Source organism: Parasteatoda tepidariorum, chromosome X1, assembly GCF_043381705.1.
Source record: "Parasteatoda tepidariorum isolate YZ-2023 chromosome X1, CAS_Ptep_4.0, whole genome shotgun sequence".
NCBI lineage: Eukaryota > Metazoa > Arthropoda > Arachnida > Araneae > Theridiidae > Parasteatoda > Parasteatoda tepidariorum.
In genome coordinates, this window is record NC_092214.1 from 37,784,502 (window position 1) to 37,802,820 (window position 18,319).

The following is an 18,319-nucleotide window of genomic DNA, read 5'->3' on the forward strand; positions in this document are numbered from 1 at the left end:
AAATACAAAATTTGAACGAAATCTGTTGAATAGTTCTGGAGAAATTAAATGCCAAATATATAACTTTTCTTAAAATTGAATAATTCAAATGTATTTGACTGATTTAGTACACATTAAATTTTGTATTTTGTCATTAAAAATGACATTTGTTAAATTTTCAATTTAAAGTTTTTTCCGACTATTCTCTTAATAAAATAATATAAAATAATTAATACTTCAAGGAAATATTTTTAGGTAAATGAATTTTATTATTGCGTGCTAAAATTGTTTAGTTCGTTTAAAAAATTCTCGAGATATGGCTATTTATTTCGAGAGTCAAGAATTCGAACAGATTGAAAAAAATGTATGCGTTTTTTTAGAAAAAGTATGTGTCTGTTTTTCTAATTTCAAGTATTTTGAGTCTTAGTATATAAAATTTCAAAGTTCTGATCATAAGTTATTCATTGTGTTTGCTTTTTTGCACATTGTACTTATACACATACAAAAGTTACTTTTTTTTTAATATTAATTGAAAAGTTTTCAATTGATTATATTATTTTAATTATTTTGTTTTAATTAGAATAAATATTTTCTTTTAAAAAAGTTTTGATTTTATATTTTGAATTAACATGTGACTTAGTAGTGGATATATTTTTAATTGTTAGAGGGGGGCACCAAAATATTTTCAGTGCTTAGGGCCTCAAGAGGTCTTAATCCGGCCCAGAATCTCATACATGTAGGTAAGTAAAATTTTGAAAACAAAAGCTATTCAGTAGAAAAAGCAATAATTTTTTTAGGTTTGTGAAATAAAAATATCAAACTAAATCGTTATTTAAATTACACAAAGAAAAATAACTGCATCATAATTTATTTTGCTTAATGGCACAACACACACTAATTTTATATATGTACAAAATGGATTATAGAGATAAAAAAAAAAGACACATAAGCAGAAGTGACTAAGTTTTCTATATAATAAAGACTTAAACACATAAGTATAAAAATAATTTAATAATAGAAATATCTTCTACATCAAACACTGAGATCATGACAAATTATGTTGTAAGATAAAAAAGATTTAATAGACAGATTTAAAATGTGTATTTATAAAGATTTTAAATAATGTACAGCATTTAATGTGACCATATTAGTCAGATTAATATATTAGAAAATCTCCATTTAAGTATTTTAAAAATTATTGCGAAATTTCAACCCTTTTGAAAGATTAAGAGCTTACCTTATAATCAAATAAATTTAATAATGCATAAAAATTGAAGTACAATTTTAAATTTTTAAATAAAGCTAAGCAGATATATATAAAACTTATTATAATATAATTTTAAAACAGCATGTCAATTTTATTTTTACAGGATTTTTATCACATGGATATTGAAGAATATGCCAGAGGAACCAAAAATGAATCTATTATAGCAACATTGAAGAAGCGTTCAAATGGCATGGGAAGAAATCAAATGTTGTTTGATTTTGGCCTATCACCTTACTTTTTTAATAATCGCTCAGTAGTAGAGAAAACAATACAAAAAATTGACCAAATTTTTGACTTCGTAATGATTGCAGAACACTTTGATGAATCAGTTATTCTTTTACGCCACATTTTGTGCTGGGATTTAGATGACATAGTCAGCCTTACAATAAACGCTCGCTTAGGGAATTTCAGGAAGAGTTTATCTAAAGAAGCAACTAAGAACTTAGAAGAATGGAATTGGGCTGATAAAATGCTATATGATCATTTTCTAAAAAGGTTTCAAGCAACAGTTAAAGAATTTGGCCCAGAACAATTAAAGTTAGAAGTCCAAGAATTGCAAAGGCGGCGCAATGAATGGTTTGAATACTGTGTTCAAAAGAAAGTTTTAGCTAAAAATCTAACTTCATACAATGTATGGAGTAACAAAGTGGCAGGATATGTTTTAAAATCTAACAACCATAATCAAACATGTGAAGACTTAGTTAAACCTGAAAAATACTTCACTTCAGAAATAAGGCAACATCAACTTATACATAGCATTTTAAAAGGAGCTACTCTGCCAAATTATGGTCCCACCTCTTTGAAACGTATCTTAGATCTAAAATTTTTAAAAGATAAAGAGCTCCTTATAGCTAGAAATTTATTAATGAACCAATTCAAATATCGAAGAAAATATGCACGGAAGATTTAAAGCTAAATTAATGAAGAATTTATTATGTCTCTATATTTTAATAAAATATTACTATGAAATATTTTATAACTTGATGTTAAAATTATATTACTGTCAATACCTTGAGATAACATTTTATTTTAAAGAATATAGGTAACTATTTTTAGTAATACATTTAAAAAATAAAGCTTTTAAAGATTAAATCACTCACAAAAGTATAATTACATTTATGCCTATTTTTCATAAATTAAAACAGTATCTAACCCTAATTACATGCATAATAACTAAGATTAAAAAAATATATAACAGGTAGACATCAACATTATAAATAACAAAAACACTTCAGTTTAAAAGTATATTTTTTACACAATATAATATACAGGAACTAAACATCACAAAAATTTAAAACTTTTCTATACAAAAAAAAAAAGTTACATTACATATGATTTTAACTGAGAATTTACGATAAAACAAATTAATTACAAAGTGTGATAATTTCTTTCAGTTCTGGCTTTATAAAATTTAAAGCTTATATAAATAATAGCCAAAAGTCCTAGAGCCAAAACAATGCCTCCTATAAAACTAGGGGCATCAAAATGACGACCTGGTGGAATAACTGTAGTTCTGGTTGGCACAGTAGGAACAGAAGATGATGAAGTTACTGACGTCGTAGATGCCACAGTGGTGGTGGTAATTATTTTTGTTGTAGTTGTGGGACTGACAGAAGTTACATTAGTAGGTGCAAGAGAGCCTTTAAAAAAGTATCATATTCAAAGTAAATAACGATTATTTTATACATAAATGAGACTATTTTGATAATAAAGATTATATTTAAATTTCTAACATGATTAATTTTAATCTACACAACAGTTCTTAAAAGAAAGAGGAAACTGCACTATATTAACGTAAAAAATTTCTATAAAATTCTTAACAAAATTGTATTCAAATATGGATGGTTGACCGTTTAAAGCTAAGCACAGATGGCGCTAGAGGTTAAAATTCAGCATAAGACTTCTGGGTTACTACTTAGATTGATCTTGATGCCAAAGACTGAAAAAGGGTGCCATCCAATAATATTATATTAGTGTTTGTAATGTAACGTGTTCTTTCAATTCAAATTTTAATGAAACAGACACCAGTTAAATTAGGGAGACTCCGCAAGCACACTATCCAAAAAATAACAAATGGCGATACTATAAACAAATATAGCCAAATAAGAGATAACACGCTAATCATGGCAAACCTTACACTTTATTTATGTTGTGATATTAATAATCTTAAATTTGTTTTAAGCTCAAGATCTGTTAGAATTTATTAATTACTGAAAACTTTTAAGAGCAATAAAATTATGGGTAAACTAAAACACTAATTATAATTTTAAAAAAATTCCAAGAATATTACGTCAGTTCAGACATCACCTTGTAAGCATAACATAAGCGGAAGGATACACAGGAAATTTTCTAAATTTATTCCGGTATTAGGAAGCTTGTTATTGTTTACATTTAGTCAACACACACTATACATGCAAGTCTTGAAATAATTTAAAATGTGAAGTAAAAACACCCAAACAGTTAAAAGTAAATTAACATTTTGAAAAGTAATATACAGTTGGAATCTCTGTCTAACAATTTTGAAGGGGACTTATTTGTCTTGTGTCCTTAAACAGAATTTGTGTAAAGAAAAAAAAACTTACAAAATTTTTCTTACACTTTTACATGCTTACAACTGACTAATTATTGTGTAATAAACTAGATTTCCTATTAATGTATAAATTACATTAATAGAAAAATAAAATAGAAGAAAAATAAAGTAAATTTGCTGATTACTCCACTTGTGGTTTCATTTTAAAACTTATTCTTCCAGTTTTTTTGAGCATTTTAAAGGAGCCATCTTTAAAATTAAATGTGATTTATTTTACATTTTAAATTACCAATAGCCAACCATCTGCATAAAAGGAAATGGTGTTTCATTTATTACTTCATTACTTCTTTTTCATCATTATTATTTATATTCTCTTTATAAATTTAATCTTTTAAATCAGTTATTAAAATATCCTCCTCACAGCTGAAGAAACCAGGGATTTCATACCTTTTTAGTTGTGCAGACCACCAATTTTATGAAAAAAATGTATATTTACTAGTTAGTGGGTCTCTCAAGTAAAAAATATGACATACTGACACACAAATTTATATAAATATACGTATATTTTTATATGCATATGACAAATCACATGGAAAAAATATTAAGGATCAAAGAACTTCTATCCAATATCTGACTTTAATATAGATAAATATAATGCACACATATGTCAGTGTTAGTTTGTCTTCTCGAATAGTAACATGTAGGAGAGGAATTAAAATATTAATTTTATAAAGAAAATAACTTTATTGCATTCACTTAGAGGTCAGAACTGTAAGGAAACTAAAAAACAAGTAATAAAGTTAAAAAACTTAATGGAATTTTTGACACTGTTTGTCCACCATGAGAAAATTAATATGTTATTCCGTATTGAAACTCCACAGTTTAGCCACAAATCATTCTTAACATTCAATTTTTAGGATTTATCTAATATAAGCATAGGATTTATCTTTCTTAAAATTCAAAAAGCTTTCGTCTCATAGTACAGCAAGATAGTAGGCTCTTCCATAGCCCAGTTTAGTTGCCTGTGGCCCACAATTTTGGAACTTCTGTTCTAAACGATTAACTTTCTAGTCTTTCTTAACCTCATTACAACCAAACTTGTATCCCCTGACAGAAAATTTTCTTGTTGATGTAAAAAGTTTTAAAAAAATGTAAGAGTTAAAAAATTACACCTTAAACAGAAAGAGATACAACCCTCCTTAAACAGGTTTTTTTTTTTTACAGTAAGGGAAATAGTCTGTCCTTAAGAAGAGTGCTGTTAAACAGAGATGCAACTACTAAATTATATAACCTTAATTAGAAAATAACAAATACAATGGGTAGCCATACTAGCCTTTAAAAATAATAAATTTAGTTCTTTTTAAAAAAAGCTTTTTATTAGAAAATTGAAAAATAAAAACACAGATTTCTTTTTGAGTAAAAATGTCAATTGTAAATGAAGAAAGTCATTACTAGCATTAAAGATAGATAACATTTAACGTTGTTACAAATAATTCTGAATAACGTATCCAGGATAGCCATCCAGGTAAAAACCAAAAACTTGTTCAAACTCTTAAAAAAATTGTTTTAAACTATATAAACTATGGGGAAAGTTGGATTTAAAATATTTACATTCACATCCATGACATGAAAGAAAATTATAATAAATTTCCTATTCAACAGATTCAATTCCTACAACTATTTCATTTGACTGCTGTAATGTTGCAAATATCAACACTATAACAAAGCTTCTTAAAATATTCTCTTTTGAACGGAAAATGATCAGTTTTATTACCTGTCAGAAAGGAAAATAAATTTGCTGTTCACATTAAAAGTAAAATTTTTTCCAAAGGCATTGAAATTTGAGTTCACCTTAAAAGATATTTCACATTAAAAATACTTTAAAGTATTACATCCATATACAATTTGACGGGGAATTGAAAATTAGTTCACATCAAAAAAAATTCATGTTAAGCGTGAGGTTCAAATGTATTTGCTAATATGTTAATATTAATACATAATTGATAATAAATATATTAAACTAGAAATTATAGTTTTAAGCAGACAAATTTTCACTTTATTGCCTTTTAACTTTTTTTTTCATATTGGAGAGCTTTCCTCTTCTCAAGGCATTTTGAAATAGACTCCTTGAAATTATTACAGAAAGCAATTATTATTTTAGTTTTCATATTTCAAATGAAAGATGACTCATAAATAAAAGCATAAACTTTTATTTCAGGAAATAGCAAAAGATTCTAAGCAATCTGCAATTCTTGTAAAAAAAATTTAATTACTACTCATTGTTTTTTTTTATTTCTGTTACAGATTATTAATGCAATTTTCTAACAATACAGCTTCTAGCAGATCTTTTGTTGGCATACAGTAGTCAATATTTCAAGTATATTAATTAATGTATTAAAAGGAATTTTTTTGCATCACATTTTTGTTTCAACTTAGCTTAATTTGTACAAGAAAAGTAATAATAATATTCAATAATTATTACATTTATGTGCTATTAAAGATATGAATAATAATATTTATACCAACACATAAATGCAATGATATAGGAAGATATAAAAAAATTTTTAGACTCCCTTTAACAACTTTGCAATGGTATAAGCAGTGACACACTGTAGTTTCTGCATATCAGATAACAAATAAAATAAAAAAATAGCATGCCATTGGTGTGCACGTAAATGTCTCACACAATATTTCAGACAAATAATGAAAATTTTCATGAATCTTCCTTGATTTAAATTTAGTGAAGTTAAATACAAGTTAAAAAATATATAAAAAAAGATGTTTAATGGATGTGAGAAAAATTTAGAATTTTTTTTATGGGAAATTTAGAGAACTATTCTAGCTATGTACTTTAATTTTAACCCCCTCAAAAACTGGTCAGCTGTGACACTCATATGAATTGTATTAAATCAAAACCAGTGATCACTAAGAAATGCAAAATACAATGTAAAATTAACATATACTGTCGAAATCATTATATAGTTTTGCCCAGCGCTGCAGTTGTGGGGGGGACATCATTCCCCGAAATATTTGGTTTCCTGTAGTAAAAAATAAATAAATGTTTGAAAAAATTTCAGACCAATTATTTCTCTTTTCATTTTTATTTTTTTTTTATTTAGTCGTTTATTATTTTTTTTAGGAAGTGAAATAAAATTTCACTTGGTTCTGGGTAAAAAAAATTTTTTTACTCTGATAGAAGTGCTAATTTTACTAATCAGATTTGAAAGTGCAAGTGATCTTTCAAATCTGATTATTAAAATTTTTATGCTCCACTGTAAACTGGCACAATGAGAATAGTCATGTTAAAAAAATATAATTTCAAAAATGATAATAGTGCTTAAAAATTTTTAAGTAGTTTAAAAGTTAAGTAACCAAAGTAAATATTTACATTGCATCTACCAACATTTAATGAGAATAAAATCTTTATATAAAGTTGCTGTTAATTAATTTCATGAGGTTTGTAAAACTTTAAATATTAAATGTGATTTTTTTTCTTCTTAAATCTAACTCTGTTCCAACTCTTTTTTTACATATTTTATAATCTGGTAAGCAAAAAAACCAAGATAAGAGCAAATAATTATGTTCAAGCAAGAAAAAAAAGAGGGGTTCATTTAGTTCACCCACTCTTTATTAGAATAAAGACACTTTTGAAGTATGTAACATAAGTTATTACAAATGTGAAGTTCTCTTACTGTTATACTCTAACAAAACAAATCTGTATCCCTTTTTGCGTACATGCATATATATATTTTTTATCTTCTTCATATCAAAGCAATATGTTTAGTAAAATAGGTACATAATGCTTTTTAAGTGCTAATGAAGAATTGTGTACTCAGTCAGTTACATTTAATTGAAATTTAGATATTTTATTACATTATGTAATTATTTTATATCAATAAGCTTTTATGATGAATACACCAAAGATAAAAATTATGCTAGTTGGCAGTAAACCCCCTTTTTTAAAAAAATAGAAGTCTGCTTTTCTTAATGATAACTAGCAGAGTAATTTAAATTGGTCGTTTTCGGCCTATCAAAGCTCAGTCAACTATGACATATACCCTATAAAAAGGTGAGTTCCCCCAAATATTTTTTTTCCAACTACAGCTTTGGTTTTGCCCAGTAATCAATTAATTTGAATAAACATTCCATTAAATTGATTTGTCCCATTATGTGAGTGGCAATTTAAAGCCACCCAATAACTTATCACATAATTTCCTTTTTATGTTGCCCTGATTAACAAATTTCCTTTTTTAATGTTAGAATTATGATAAAACTAAAATGAACAAATTTTGAAACTAAAAAATGTGATGCAAAATGTTCAGGTTTCTTCAAAATACCTTTATTTAAAACCTATGCTTGTAATTTTTTCAACTGAAAAGGGCAAACATGGTTTTGAACTTTTACAAGTTAGGTTACAAATGAAAACTTTAAAAGAACTAAATATTTTTGCAAAATTTTTAAGCATTTTATTAAAAAAAAAAAAAAAAGAAAACTTACAGTTACTTGAGTTGTATATTATATCTTCTGCTTTACAATCTTCAGTTTTATTTTTCGCATAACAGCATTTATTGCCTGTCAAATAAATAACATTTCAAAACAAAAGAAAAATTACACTTAAAACATTCAATTCCTTAGCATAAATTGAGTTTTTTTTAAACAAAATCTTAGAATCCATTGAACTTACTAATTAACTATGCAGTATTGTAATAAGTCATTTTAAATAAGAAAAAAAAATTTTTTTCATAAGTTTATCTATATTATTCTTTATTTAGATTTTTAGTAAAATCCAATAGCTTCAATAATAGATTAATTTTATAAAAACAACACTTTCATGAAAATTAACTATGAACTATGAAAATTAAGTATTGTCACACATTTTAGAAAATTCATTTTACAAATTATACTTTTTTTCCAAAGTTTATAAAGATTGTTGATAATAAATATGCAAGATTATCATCAACAGAATTCAGTTAACACTGGGTCCAATATTTGATTTTCCCTTTTAAATCATAACATATAGTATTAATTCAAAATATTCTTATCTTATTACTTTTCAAAAAAAAAATTGTCTTTAAATTACAAAGATAATTTAAAATAACATTAACATTAAAGATAATTTGAAATAACATAAAAAATTGCATTTAAAAAAATGAAAAGCTGACAGTTGGATTGCTTAGCAAAAATCTAGTGTGTCCATTATCAGGGTTGGGATTTAATCTCTAAGAAACTTATTTTTCCAGGAGGAATAAACCAGAAGAAATTTGATGAAATGAAAGAAAGTAAAAATTACTAAATAATGCAATTTCTTTAAATTTAATGTTTTAAAAGGAAGAAAGAAATTACATTTGTTTTACAATTAACTATTTTCTTACTATACATTTCAGTTTTATATAGAATTTTAAAATCTTTATAACCTATAACAATTAGTTTAGAATTTGAATTTATGTTATCCTAATTTTCTTAAAAAAATATGGACACTTATATCTGGATAAATTATGTATGCTTGCTTAATTTTAAATTTACTGAATATTCTATTTAAGATGGAATTATAACTTAGTAAAATAATACATATTAATTGAAAATGCATATAAATACAATATTATGTTTTTATTTAACATTTTTTTCAATTGGATAAATTTTCATTGCAATTTTTTATCAATATAATTTCAGATAAATAATTCTGAAAAACAATATAATTGAAATTTCAGACACTAATTTTGTTTTTAATTAATTCTTTTAAAAAATCACGATATTCATCTTTATTTTAAAGCCCGATATTATTTCACAACAGAACAAGAACTCATTTTTTCCCCTAAAGTTATAATGTTAGTAAATTCTAATCAAAACGATATAAAGTTAACATAATGTGAAGAAAAAAACTTTCCTATAACCTGTTACACCCTTGAAAATGTAAAAGTTTTGATTTTTAAAATCAATAATACGATTTAAATGAAATTATATCTTAAAATACTCATGAATTATTCAAGATTTTTAGTTCATGTTTTAGAAACCTTATATCATTAATCATTTATCTGAAAATAAAAATTCATTAATTTACAAATAAAATATTAGTAAAAATTCGTAAGTTTATTATATAAATCATAATTAACTTACTTGTTATAAGTATGTGGTTATAGGTATTTGGACTTTAACACTGTGGAATTTTTAAGCATTCATGCTTAACAGCACTTGTTTATGAAAATTAGTATGCTACTAATAATTGTGAATAGCATGCATGTGATTTATAGTATAATACAATATATAATGTGATTACTATATTTTAAAAGTTCTTTGCATTGCTAATTAAAAATTTTACTAATCCATCTTCCTCATGTAAAACATTTAAAGATACTAAAGGTGCAATAAATTCTAAAAACCATTTAACAAATTAATTAAACTAGATCACAATAATAAAATATTAAAAAATTCCTTTAATAATTATTTAATATTTCCTTTTTAAAAATATTTGGTTTTACTTCTATTTCTATAGGGACAGTTTTTTTCACTGTAAAAGAAACTTTTCATCCTTGATTGTGAAATTATTGCAACAAGTAAAGAATAAAATAATAATGAAATAGCAATAATAAACAAATTGTTACACTTACAAAACAACTGAAAAACTTTATAGCAAAGAATTATTGGTGGAAAAAGGTATATCTTAAAGAAAAGCACATGAATTCTTGCTTGCTAATCGAGCTGAAGTTTTTTGCACAGACAAATTTAAAGACTATTAGATTTTTAAAAAAAATTCTGATATTTTTAAACAATTATGAGGTTATAGAATATTTATTATTCTAAACACATACACATCACACCAACTATAGCCAAGCACCAAGCCCCATCTTTAGTGCTTCATCTTTTAACAGCCATGGTAGGAAAGCCACATAATTTTGACAACTTCCCTCTCTCCGAACTTCCACACCCCAGCCAACAAGAAGACTTTCAACCAAAAAGATTTAACGTGCACCTTACTGCATATACCCGCAGATTGTTTAGGATCAAACTCACTACCTCCAGCACTCCAACTAACTATGCGAGTGACTCCTTAACTGACAGTGCTACCTGAGCACCTTTATAATTTTAAACAACAATTTTCAACACTAATATGCTGTCTAATTTTGCATTAGTAGGGAATATAAGAACAGAAGCTGTAAGAGGCGACTTTAAATCCATGTTATAGTAGTTGAATTCACTTTTTTAAAAACTTAAATACATTATGTTGGCCATCAAAAGAAAAAAAAAATTTTTTTGGGTTTGCTTTTATGGAGTTTTGCTAATGACTGGTTTAAATTAACCAACACAATAGTTTAGCCAACAATCCTATTTAATTTCATCTTTTATATTATAAATGTATAAATTTTAGTTATATCTTGCAAAGGAAATTTCAGTTGACTTATGTTATTCTATGCTTTATGCACAAATCTCATTTCTAAAAGTACACAACCAAGATCATTTTAGTGATGATTCTGGATTTATTTAGCAGGACACATTATGCAGCTAGGTTCAAGACAACATTCCCATGGTCAGAAACTCAAAGAGTTTACATGGGTTAAAATTCATATATACACACATATATAAACATGATAGTACAATATGCTAAGAATATTCTAACTAAAATCTTAGTCTATCGGAATAATACTCTGGGAGAGAACTTTTGAAGACTCTTCTTATTGGACTAAACTGTTCTTTGATCATAAATAGAAAAGAAAGAAAAATTCCTCATAACTATATTTAAAATTACTGAACATAAGTTCTCAAAAACTAAATGTATCAAACTTAATGCAATTTTACAACTTCATTTTTTCTTGGGTAGAATGTACTAGTTATTAAATTAAGGATTTTTTTTTCTTTGATCACAATTTATTTTAATGGCAATACAGTTTAGATTTTCAAAAAAGTGTACTTCTTTGCAATACAATTCTGCCAAAGATTCTTTAAAAAAAAAAAAAAAATCTTTTGTTCAAGCTATATTGAACTATCAGAAAATATTTGATTTCTTGGTTTCATATAAACAGTTATGAGCCATAATTTCTGAACACATGCAGTTATTTTAAAGGGCTTTATGAAAGCCAGTTCTCAACAGCTAAATTTTCAAATATTGTGTGTGTATCTTTTTGGAAATATAAAATTCCTTAAATCCTTTTATCCTATAGTAAAAGATTGTGGAAGGAAAATAATTTTGATGATTAAAACATTTAGGGTAACTTTCTTTAATGTAACATTGATATCTAGTCAATATAGCATCTTGAAGTTTTACCCTTAGCAGAGTATTCATATTTTCCAAATATTATAACAAATTATCTTTAAAGAACTATAATAAAAATTCATTTCAAGAGTACTGAAACAAATATATTATATCAAAATGTGTTATATTTATGGATTGACATTGGACATTATTAAAAGTGTATAACACTACACAAAAAATGCATATTTTGAAGGAGAGAAAGCATCTACAGTATATTATAGATTATAAAAATATAGTCATTTTTAAGTTAAAAAAATAAAGCAACAGTAAATTTAAAAATATTGAAGTTAATAAAAGAACATCCACACAAATTAAAAATAGCAATAGATGATAAAACAAGAAAATGAACATTCTCTTAGCAATAAATACTTACTTAAACAATATACAGCAGCTTTATTATCTACACAGTCATTACAAGTCTCATTACTACAAGTTGTTTCACCTAAGAAAATATTTAACATTATTAAAAAAACAATAATAATAAAATAGTGGATTTGAAAACAAAAAATTAACTGCATTTATTTTATACTTTTGAACCACCTAATTATAAATAAAATGAAGCAAATGAAATTGTGAAATAAAAAATATAAACTTAAAACTATAACATAAAGTGATAGTTCAACCTAACTAAGAAATATTCTGTTTTTTTCTTTTGTAAATTTAAGCTTGAGTTAATATTGTATTAATTCTCTAATGATGTGAATGAGTTAATTCAAACAAGATTTGTAAAAAAATCAGACTTAAAATTACTTTGTTGCGACTCCCACTGTTAAATCTTTTGAAATAGAAAATATCTAGATCAAAAGTTACTAAATATGAAAATATTATATTTGGGAGTTTTACACACACATAAAAGTCAGAAAAAAAGGAATCACAGTATTCGTAATCTTAAAAAATACGTATTTCATTAATACTCTATAAAATGTTACGATGTGTAATAAAATTTAAATATTTAAGATATTACGATAAGTTTTTAATGTATTGCGAACTGACATAAACCTGGAATATCTATGAAATTTGATCATTCAATTTATTCCTTGACATCAAATAAGATATTAATCTGAGGGTAGATCTTAAATACTTTTTAAATACAAAGAAGATACTTTTATTTTATATCGTTGTTTTTTCAGCTTTATTTAGTAAAATAAAGTAATTTATTAGGATTAGAAGTAGGAGATTTACTTAATATACAATCGTTTCTAAAAGATCTTATAATTGCTTCCTTTGTTGTTTCATCAATGTGATTAATGTAGACAATTGTTGAGAGCTAGAACTAATTTGGATAATGTTTAACTGACTTTTAACTCTGCCTAAAGCTTGATTATTTCTAAATGCTATAACAGGAATACTAATATCGAAATTTTTTTTCCCTTCTGTTTTAGACGGTATTTTTCATGATTTACTGGCACTATCAATGTAATAGTATTACTTTGATTTTAAATGTTTCTTTTTTTATGGGTAACGATATTCAGAATTGTGTTTTAAATAATTTACATCTAAAAAATTTTTTACATTTTAGATCTTTTCAAAATTTGAATATTTATCTCTTATAAACTTGAAATTTCTACTATTTATTCTTCTCTTTTATTAATACTCTGCTAGACTTGAAAAATTTTCTTGGAAACTTAAGCAGACCATACAACAAAGTTCAACATTTATATTAAGAATAGCGTTTAAATTAAGAATTCATCGGGAAAAAAAGGTACGCTTATTCAGAGAAAGTATGTTTTTACATTTGATTTCGTAACTTAAAATATCGCCTGCACTAAGTAATTAGCATATTAGGTCACTCCTAGAACCTTAAAGATTTAGTCCTAGGATGTGAAGATCCGATCATTAAATCAAAAGTTATCCACGGTGGTTCCTTTTTTTTTTTTCTTTGGTGCACTGTTCAATTTTTTAATTTGTATTAGAACTATATAACAAATGTAATTATTTAAATTTGCATAAATGTAATTTTTAAAAGAGTACTAAACAATAATTAACACCATAAAATAAAGCATTGATATACTATATTTTATTTAAAAACAAAAGTTCAATAAACAAAATTAGAGAGAAAAAAAAATGAAATATTTTATATTTTTCAAATTTTCTGCTCAAAGAACAGTTTTTCTAATAAAAATATTATTCAATAAAATAACATATTTTGTTGTAATAAATTTGTTTATAATGATACCATGAAAACCACATCAAAAGGGAAAATAAATGCAATACTGCCTTTAAGAGTCTGCCTTAATAAAATTGTGAAGCTTTAACTTCTATGGAAATCCTAACATACAACAAGATATTACATGTATTTTATTTTTTCTTTTTGATTCAAATAAACTCTCGAAGAAAACAGTTCCAAGAAATGCTTAAAACAATAACTGATATTTAAGACATATTATTTATTACGTTAGGAACTTTAAGAAAAACTTTTACTCACTCAATACAGTGTAGTAAATAAAACACTTTTAAAGGAGAAACTGATATTAATAAATATAAATGAAAAACAGCCAAACACTCATTTAAAAACATTCCAAATGTACATTTGTAAAGTTAAGTAATTAATTTATTATTCCATCATCAAATGTGCTAAACAGAGCATTAAAAAGTTAACCCAAAAAGCTTGAATCATTTAAAAAGAAGTTTCTTTTTAAAACTTTTCATGCCAAGAAAAACATTTATTTATTAATTATTTTATAAGAAATCTAAATAATCCAATATTTTGATTTAAAAAAATGGTATCATCTTTTCGAATTACTATTTAATAATAAAAACACATCAATATAGTTTTGGTAATAAATTATCACACCGTGTCATATTTCAAAGATCATTTTAACCAAATTGATAAACACAAAAAGATTTGAATAAAAAAAATGCAAGAATTTAAAATTATTTAATATTTCAAATGTATCAGTACTTATGCCATGTTAAACATGGCATGCTCTAAAAAGAAATTCATGATTCGCAAGAACTGCAAGATACGAGGGGGATTCATACAATAGAGAAGATTTCTGAATTGTGATTTGTGTCAGAACAATCGTCAAGCATTGGCAACTATAAAAGTTAAAACAGAAATACTGTAAATTTCTGGGCAGCAGCCCATGCAAAGCTTTAAAAAAAAATCTCACAATGAGACTAACTCAAAAAGCTACAACTGCTAGCTACCCCCTACAAGTTTCTAGCAAAAATAATTAATGAAAATAATACAAGTTTAAAATCAATTTGGTGCCTCAGGGATTATAGTTGGCATACTAAACTACAAAATGGAAATATCACTCTTTGGAAAAGTAAAAAAGTGAGAGCGAAATGAAGAGATTTCCATATCGTGATCAGTGGCAGAATAATCGCCAAATCTTGGCAACTTCCTGACAGCAGCCCGGGAGAAACTAAAAAAAAATGCATAAAGGAACTAACTTGAAAGGTATAACTCGTAACCACCCCCAGGCAAACATCTACATATTTTTTTCTAGAAAAACAAATTGCAAGCTTAAAATCTATTTGGCACCTTGGCGATTGTAGTAGCCACAACAAATGACGATACGGAAATATCCCCAGTAAAATTATAAATAAAATAACTAACATTTCCTGATTTGTATTGTTTAATAACTAAATAACATCACACAAACTAAAATTTATGCTAAAATGCATGTTTTTTAAATTAATTGTGGTAAATATATGTGTTTGTTTGCTCTAAGAGATTAAGAAAGCTGCAAAATTTGTACCGTTTTGTTTTCTTTTCTTAAAAGCAATATGAACCCTGCACAAACATAAATTAATACATACTTTTTTTCCAGTGATTTTATAATTCTGATTATTATGAATGACCGTTCTTCAAAACAGAAGCATAAACCTTTGTAATATAACGGTTATCTCACAAAAAAAATTGAAAAATGCAAATAACAGTACTAGTGTTTAAAAAAAAAATAAAAAAACTCCAGAAATTCATCAGATTTTTCATAATTAAGTGCAACAAAAAATATGTTCCCAATTAATAGGAAATCTTTAAACATTAAGTAGATTTCATGAATATTTCAATCATCATACAACAATAAAATATATCCAAATATATATAAAATAATGGATTGCGTATCGCGATATATGTATAAGATAGGACACAGACAAAAACAAAACAACCAAATTTAGATAAAATAAAACGTACCAGCAACTATACTTATCGAACAAAGGCCAAGCCAAAACAGTAATGAAATTCGAGAAGGAAATGAAATCATTTTCATATTTAATACTTTTTCTCAGACAAGAATTTGAAAATGAAATCCCATCGCATTATTTACATTCGATAACCACTTTTGTTTTCGTTTCAGGCTTTTCCCCCCTTATGTCATTTAAAATGGATGCATTGCCAAACACAGATATACTAATTTTAATATTGAATGCTATAAACAAACCAAAGTTAAATGCTACTTTAAAGAGCATTTTCACTGCATGCAATTGCCGCATCTCTGATCAACGTTAAGGGAAAAAGAGAATCTGATTGGTGAGTGTCACACGAGAAAAATGCAGGGGTGGATCCAGAAATTATTCCTGGGGGTGGGGGGGTCATAGACTCATCCCCCCCCCGCAATTAATTATTTTTATTAAGAAAATTTTTTTTTAAATATTTAAAAAAAAAAAGAAACTGGGGTTTTTAATGCTAGTCTTCTCATTTATTTTTTTCATAATGAACGGTAGAACAATACTTAAATAATTCAAGTATTCAACATCTTTAAATAATAAATATGATGCGTTTTTTAGAAATTTTGGCAAATCTTAGCCTTGGCGTTGGTAAAAAAAAAATCGATTTTCCCGACCTACCAAGGTATATATGACCCTTAAATAATTTTTAAAATATTTTATTTCTTTTATAAATTATTAAAAAATTATTATTTTTATTTTATTTTTTCAATTTGGGGGGGGGGGTCATGACCCCTATGACTATGGATCCGCCACTGGAAAAATGTTTCACCAATCAGGTTCTCATCTTCATTCGAGGGTGATCGGAGATGCCTGAACCACATGCAGTGAGATACATTGTTCAAGTTTATTGATATTATCTTTTATTCGATAGATAGTCACGCAGCGGACTGATCGTAAAGACACGGTTCCCAGTAGAACACAGAAGTCGTCCCGCAGTGGACTGATCGTTAAGACATGGTTCCCAGCAGATCACCGAAGTCAAGCATCACTGGCTGCGGTCAGTGTGCAGGGTGGGTGACCACTTAGATCAGTCTGTATAGGGACCGAGGAGGTGCGGTATTGGTCCTCGTTAAACTGTGCTACCGTAAAGTGCTCGACTTCGCGTGTAGGTTGTCGGGCTACCAAAGCGAGGGTGCCATCCCATCTGCAGAGGATCAAAATTGTGATGGCATGTCTTTGGATCATCCTCAGGAATGTTTCCCAGACCGTCGCCAATAGTCCATTGTGTAGCTCCAGTGCGACGAAAATGAACAACAACAACAACATAAATGAACAACAGAACACAGAACTCAAGCATCACTGACTGTGGCTGTAAGCAGGTGGGTGACCACTTTTATCCGCCTGCGTAAAGTGCTTGACTTCGCACGCAGGTCGTCAGGTTACCAAAGCAGGGGAACCATCTCCACTGCAGAGGATTGAAATTACGATGGCATGTCTTCGGATCATCCTCCAATGAAGTTTCCCAGACCGTCGCCAATAGTCCATTGTGTAGCTCCAGTGCAACGTAAATGAACAACAAGAACAACATAAATGAACAACAACAACAGAACACAGAAGTCAAGCATCACTGACAGTGGCTGTAAGCAGGTGGGTGACCACTTTTATCCGCCTGCGTAAAGTGCTTGACTTCGCACGCAGGTCGTCAGGTTACCAAAGCAGGGGAATCATCTCCACTGCAGATGATTGAAATTACGATGGCACGTTTTCGGATCATCCTCCAATGATGTTTCCCAGATCGTCGCCAATAGCGCACTGTGCAGGGCATATTGTATTGCTGTTGTTGTAGTTCATTTAAGTCGCTCTAGAACTGCGCAATGGGTTATTGGCGACGGTCTGGGAAATATCCCTGAGGATGATCCGATGACATGCCATCACAATTCTGATCCTCTACAGAGGGGATGGCACCCCCGCTTCAGTAACCCAACCTGTACGTGAAGTCGAGCAGTTTACGGTAGAACAGTTTAATGAGGACCAATACCGCCCACCCTCGGTCTCTACGCAGACTGATCCAGATGATCACCCACCTACACACTGACCGCAGCCAGTGATGCTTGACTTTGGTGATCTGCTGGGAACCAAGTCTTCGCGATTAGTCCACTACGGGACCCATAGTGCAGGG

The 18,319-nt window shown here is 27.4% G+C and overlaps 2 protein-coding genes across 2 annotated transcripts in view; one reads left to right on the forward strand and one right to left on the reverse strand.

The window, feature by feature from the left end:
• LOC107451045 (galactose-3-O-sulfotransferase 2) overlaps positions 1-3,960 on the forward strand; it is a 45,739-nt gene extending 41,779 nt beyond the window's left edge. Inside the window, exon 3 of the mRNA XM_016067017.3 lies at positions 1,350-3,960. Coding sequence (XP_015922503.1) covers positions 1,350-2,156 — 807 coding nt within the window. The 3' untranslated portion in view covers positions 2,157-3,960. The remainder of the gene's footprint in view (positions 1-1,349) is intronic.
• LOC107451052 (sialomucin core protein 24) lies at positions 972-16,372 on the reverse strand. Its single transcript, XM_043046910.2, has 4 exons — positions 16,166-16,372; positions 12,395-12,463; positions 8,274-8,348; positions 972-2,886 (listed from the first exon to the last, which is right to left on the reverse strand). The coding sequence occupies exons 1-4, from the start codon at positions 16,239-16,241 to the stop codon at positions 2,615-2,617; spliced, it is 492 nt and encodes a 163-aa protein (XP_042902844.1). The 5' UTR covers positions 16,242-16,372; the 3' UTR covers positions 972-2,614.
• Between the last annotated feature and the right edge of the window lie 1,947 nt (positions 16,373-18,319).